At 34.6% G+C, this 6,000-nt stretch overlaps 1 protein-coding gene across 4 annotated transcripts in view; it reads right to left on the reverse strand.

Annotated features, from left to right (window-relative positions):
* The window catches only part of LOC124645812 (RB1-inducible coiled-coil protein 1), a 27,071-nt gene extending 21,377 nt beyond the window's left edge, over positions 1 to 5,694 (reverse strand). For 2 of the 4 annotated variants that reach the window (XM_047185719.1, XM_047185717.1), the window contains exons 1-6: positions 5,481 to 5,694; positions 4,241 to 4,396; positions 3,346 to 3,536; positions 2,817 to 3,058; positions 1,928 to 2,055; positions 187 to 401 (exon numbers count right to left, since the gene is read on the reverse strand). In XM_047185719.1, the coding sequence (XP_047041675.1) occupies positions 187 to 401; positions 1,928 to 2,055; positions 2,817 to 3,058; positions 3,346 to 3,536; positions 4,241 to 4,308 (844 nt within the window). In that variant the 5' untranslated portion in view covers positions 4,309 to 4,396; positions 5,481 to 5,694. The remainder of the gene's footprint in view (positions 1 to 186; positions 402 to 1,927; positions 2,056 to 2,816; positions 3,059 to 3,345; positions 3,537 to 4,240; positions 4,397 to 5,480) is intronic. The other 2 variants (XM_047185720.1, XM_047185718.1) reach the window with 1 other exon arrangement.
* Between the last annotated feature and the right edge of the window lie 306 nt (positions 5,695 to 6,000).

Consider the following 6,000-nt stretch of genomic DNA (forward strand, 5'->3'; position numbering starts at 1 on the left):
GACATGATTATGCTTTTTATGGACGAAACAATGTTCCGTGACACTCTTTTCATTAAAATAACACGGTGAAAATCATTTTTTCACTTGTCCACGTACATGTTTGCATGTTAAATATGAACTCATTACACAAATAGAGTGATAATAACTCGGCAAAATAAACAGACATGTTTTGTTTAAACTACTTACCATCCTCGTCGGATAACTTAAACGCTTCAACGCCAAAATCTTGACAGGCTTTATTCTCTGAGCTGTTGTCCAACGGATGTGTAATCCTGTAGTGAGGGCCCTCGAAATCTGTATCTTCGAACACATCAAAGGCCGAGAACCTGTGAGCCTCCGCGTTTAATTGGAGTGCCGGCAATATTGGGATCTTGCCTAGAGATTCTAAAACTTCGTTGAGCCTACAAAATAAAATATTCACTTTAGGTATCAATCGATTGAAAGGTAGACGACTGATAGATCGATATAAGAGTACACTTCTCAGATATATAAATTATTCATCGAAACATTTGCTCACTCGGAAAATCCTTATACAGAATGTAACAACTATTACAAGGATTCTGTTTGTTCCCTTTGTTTCAGAAAGCAAACATTCTTTTCAGACTCGTTTGCATTTTGCATACATGTTTAGATTTTCGCGAATGTTTTGGAGTCATTGTTGTTTGTACCTTAGTCAGTTATCACGTGCTGATAGCGTGGACCGCGCTTATCATCAAAGTTTGGTCTAGACAGAGTTTATTTGCAAGAATGGGCAAAACATAAGTGGGGCACGCCGGTCAGGGTCAATGGAAATGCGCCGGTGCACGCCGAGGTCCAAATGTGACCCAAAAATACTGGCATTAACAGACTTAAATGGAACGAATACTTATTATTCCAGTAGTAGGAAGTGAACCTGCTGTGTGCTGTGCACGGGGTTCTATTTACAAGCTCTTAGGTGGGTCCGTCTTTTGTTTTATCAGCAGCTCATAGTCAGTTTTATTTGCTCTCTACCATATTTACTCTCTATACGGTCATTCTTACGAAATATAAACACATCGGAAGAGATCAAGGATTGTTCCCTATGTGTAAACATCTGTCTACCCTTTTGGAAAAACAGGAATGATAAATGTTCCTTCCATAAATACTCATTTACGATTTGCGTCTCGTATAAGTTGTGTTAATGCCTCAAGCTAATAAAGACAAAGTAATATATTGTCATGGTGTACGTGAGATTGCACCAGAGCAGACAATGGCGTCTAGAATCAATACTAACGTGCTGCACTGTCCTATTACAGGCATGGTGCGCACGACTGTACCCTACAATTTATTCATAAAATTACAGCGCTGCACGAACGCCGGTAGGTCAACTAAACACACTCGGGCATGAAACATGCACAATGAGTAATCTACGCACGTACGCTACATATGGCTAATACTATAATATCAACGAGAAATTCTTGGCGAGCTCGAATTAATATTTTTCTCTTAGTACTTCAATCGAGACGAATTCTTTTATAATCAGCGTATGTATGTACCTACTTCAATAGATTTTCCTAATCTTGATTACGCGAACACCGGAAAAGACACATTGTTTTCAAGGTAAATACTAAACAAGTGCGCAACACTAGCCTAGTAACGTAAATACGATTTTTACTATTGTAATAGAAATATTGTGTAAATGGAGTGTCAGTAAATAAATCAATATTGAACTTGCTGTGAACTTGAACGGATTGCACTAATGGCTTTTAACACGAACTTGAAGCACGTCGATTAAAAAACGATGTACATTTTCTTATTATTGCTGTTTACTTTGTTGTCATGCGGTAATTTTACTGCCTTTTAGAGTATTGAAATATTAACGTGATTGCGAGACTTTGCTCATTCACTCTACTTCTCCCAGGTGACACTTTTATGGGGGTATACCTATACTGAATTTCAAGTTACTCACCCTGCTAACTTTTCATGATATTCTTCCTTTTTTAGTCGATGTTTTCTGAAGGACTCCTTAAAATTTCGTGATCTCTCACAAAATTCGTTGAATATGTCTTCCAAGTTCGCAACCACGGCCGCCCAGCCCTGTTTCAAAAATGTTTCATTAAGAGAATTTATAATTGGGTCGAGGTCGTACGCACCGATTACTTAAACTAGTTAATTTAAATGACTACCTATTGACACACTTATGCACTAATCTGTTATCTTGGTTTTGAAGCACTTAATTAGACCTCTTCACAACTTGAACAATTTATTACGTTTTGAGTTCTGATTGCCGATCTATTTTCGTTAATGAGATATTTAACGAACAAATTCTATTATTAAATGCAATTTTAAGTATTCATTAAATATTTTAGGTACAGATATTGTCAATAAGAAATTGTGTTTCAACGAGCGTATTAAAATATATTAGGCAGATAACAACTCTATTACAATAGGCCGTGAGTTCATAATTAACCTGATATCTATTTAGTTGGAAGCTTGTGAAGATACGGTTAAAGTCCCTGGCGTCAGGCGCTTCGCGCGTGCTAATTGCCGAACCGATTTTAATATGAGTTTTATCGCATAGAAACTATAAAGTTGAGAGTCGTAAAATTGGCCAATTTATATTTAATTTCAAACACAGTTTCAAGGTCACTAAATTATCTTTCTATAATGAGACTTATTATCTCATTCACATAGTAGTTTGAAATTTCTAATCATAATTATAGTTGTTTTGCTTTGTCATTCACGTGTAAAAAAAATATAACACAAACATGCTATTTGATCTGGACAAGAAAACCTTATAAAAATGATAATCAAGAAGACACTAAGATAAAGAGATAAACATGTGAACGTTGACTCACTTGATGCTGCAGATGCTGTTCATGCACGAGCTGCTCACAACTGCTGGACACCTCGAGCGCGAGGTCACTGAACTGCTGCGCGAGCGAAGCGCAAGATATCACAGTGTATACGTTGGGCTGCAGCGCGCAACACTTCTCCACCGCAGCCTTCAGCTCCGCCACCGATTTACCATCGAAAGCACTTCGAAACTCACTTGAAAACTCACCAGTACTTAGCTCCACTATAGGGCTTAAATCGCACACTAAAATAACACACAAATTAGTTATGTATTCTGATTATCATGATAGCATATTGTTAACAGGATTATCAGATTCCTATTGATAAAAAATAATACACGTTTTGGGGACAAACATTTGTAAACAATCCACTGACAAGCTCAGAATGGCTTAAGTTAAGCGAAAATCGCCTTTATTTCAAGGAGAAATGATTTAACAAGAAATGCCTGACGACTTCGCGGAAATCTACCGCCTATGATTCATGTAAAGCTTTATCTTTTCCTACCAAATAAAATAATATGATAGTACTTACTGGACTGTTTCAAATGGCTATCCTTGACAGACGGTTTACTAAACATGTAAATAGGATTAGTGTCTGTGCCAGCACTGTAAGAGGACACCATGTGGTCTGCCTGCAGTACTTCGCCCCCGCTCACTAGGAGCACCAGCGAGTTCGCTGACACTTTAGATTTTCTCTCTATTGCTAGTTTTAAAGTAGACACGCTAAAAATAAAGGCGATATTAAAAAACTTTGTGAAAAGTTTACTTGGTAGAGAGTCACAATGGATTCATAATAACACTATGGAGGCTACGAAAGAAGGGTGTCAGAAACGAGTCAGTTTTTTCTAAGCTTTGGGGTCGGTTTTTCTGAGGTTAGTGTTAAGGGATCGCCGACAAACTTTTCGACAAAGGACCTTTGTTTACGCCCAAACGTGATGGTCGCAAAAAAAATAAACAAATATCTTTTTCAAGTTTAAGAATCTAAAAAGATATTATTGTTAAGTATATAGTTTATGTTATAAGAATATTCCATGGTGTAAGATAAGATACAGTTTGTAAAAATGGTAAAGATATGAGTTGCTAAGAATGAAATGCCAGTCAACTTTTTTAGGAAAATTATGCAAGTAGACAGGTATCTCCCTAAATTTTTCAACTCATATTTAAATATAACATAGAACACTTTTGTTGATGCCATTAAGATAAACTTATTTACAAGCATGGAATAAAAAAGTCATATACCCATGATATGTGACTTAATGTAACTCAATTAAATTTTGTGGACAAAATAAATAAATAAAATAAAATAAAAATTTAGAATTTAAAAAGAACTGGTTATGAGACTTGCCCCAAGAATTGTAATGTGAGACAATGTGGAAATCAATATTTGAGGGGAATTTGTTATAGAATAATTTATGGTTCATACTTACTTCTGCAAAGTGAGGCTCATGTCATACGTGGTCATTTGACCAGCGTCCACATGGAAAACATACAGCATGGTGGCAGTATATAATATACCTTCACAGCTAAATTATAATACACCTTGTATAACTATTGCTTGCATCTGTCTTGTGTATCCATGGACTCTACAAATTAAGATAATAAAATATTTTGGTGCTGTGCGATAACATTGTCATACAAGACTTCTGCTTATGGCTTAGCTTAGTAGTAACTGATTGTAAAGCTAATGATAAGTCTTTTTACCTATCAAAGTTTCACATATTTGTTATTTGCTGTATCTTAGAAGTTATGGTTCAAACAGTTTGATCAAAGAACCTGTAATGCTTGTTAAAATGGTATGTGATTGAAGTACTAATTAAAACCTTACCAAAATTGCATAATTATAACAAAACATGATGAAATACAAAAGCTGAACACTTTTATACAGGTTGAAACAATTACCAATGCAAACGTGGTAGTCCTGTCCAGCAAAATTATTATTGGATAATATAAAACTCTACACTTTCAACGTACATCCTAATGTTAGAATGGACAAATAAAAAATAAAAACATCTAAATTGTAAAGCTCCTCCTTTTCAGTGGTAAATATAAGGATACCAGTTATAAGAACTTGACACCATCAAAGTTTGACTATTGATTTAATCCTTTGTCAAAGTATTATGATGGTGAGTCTTTTAACCGACTTGTTATTTTGCAAATTATGGTGATACCAACATAAAGTTATACTTAATAAAACACACTATTCTAGCCATACTTATCTATGATGACAAACAATTATTTTATAATAATATACAATGTTAAACAGCAATTTGCCACCTGTAAATGTATCTTCATGTTTTAACCACTTTTTATGTATAGTTATTAAAACCAGAAAGAAATAATAATAACTAACAAAAACTACACAATTTATTATGATTTAATAGCCCCATACTTGTCAAATGTATTTTTTGTTGTATTTTTTTTACTTTTGTAAAAAGACCACGCGTAATACAATTCTAATAGACAAGCCTAAAATAAACAACAACGTCATACGACTATCTGCACAATCGGTACATTTATATACTTTACATAATATTTAGAAGCAAACTAATCATAAATCTAGGCACATTTTACAAATACATTATTGGCGCAACAGACTAGACGATCTACGAAAACCAGTTCAATTTCTGCGTTTGAAAAAAATTAACAACAAAGATTTTTAGCACTTACGCAGTCCAGAAATCTCGCAAATACTCCTTAGAGCATTGCTAATCATTCAAACAGAATCCATTAACACGTATTTCTATTCATCACTTTAAACAGATTATGAACACGTTAAGCAGAATTACACGAGTAAGATTGGCTGTTTATAATTTTAGTTCTCGAAAATGTAAAAACACCACCATTGCTCAACTCAATAATCACTCAGCTGACATGACAGCGCACACTACATACTCACAACAAAAACAATAAACTATGTAATGATGTTGCTGTCCTTATCACACATGTTGTTACACTCATTTCCTCTCTCTATTTTAAGCTCCACAAACGAAATTCGTTCGGGTATCCAGTCTATTTCCAAATGTCAAGTGCGCACCAAATGTTACTACTGAAAAATAAGGATTTTTTGGATTAAGTTCAAATATACTAAAATAATAATGTAGTAGTTTTGAATAGATTGAAAAATCTTTGCAGATAACAGGGCATTACAAAATAAAATACCTTAAATAAGAAAATTTTAATTTCATGC

This window comes from Helicoverpa zea, chromosome 3 (genome assembly GCF_022581195.2).
Source record: "Helicoverpa zea isolate HzStark_Cry1AcR chromosome 3, ilHelZeax1.1, whole genome shotgun sequence".
Classification (NCBI taxonomy): Eukaryota; Metazoa; Arthropoda; class Insecta; order Lepidoptera; family Noctuidae; genus Helicoverpa; species Helicoverpa zea.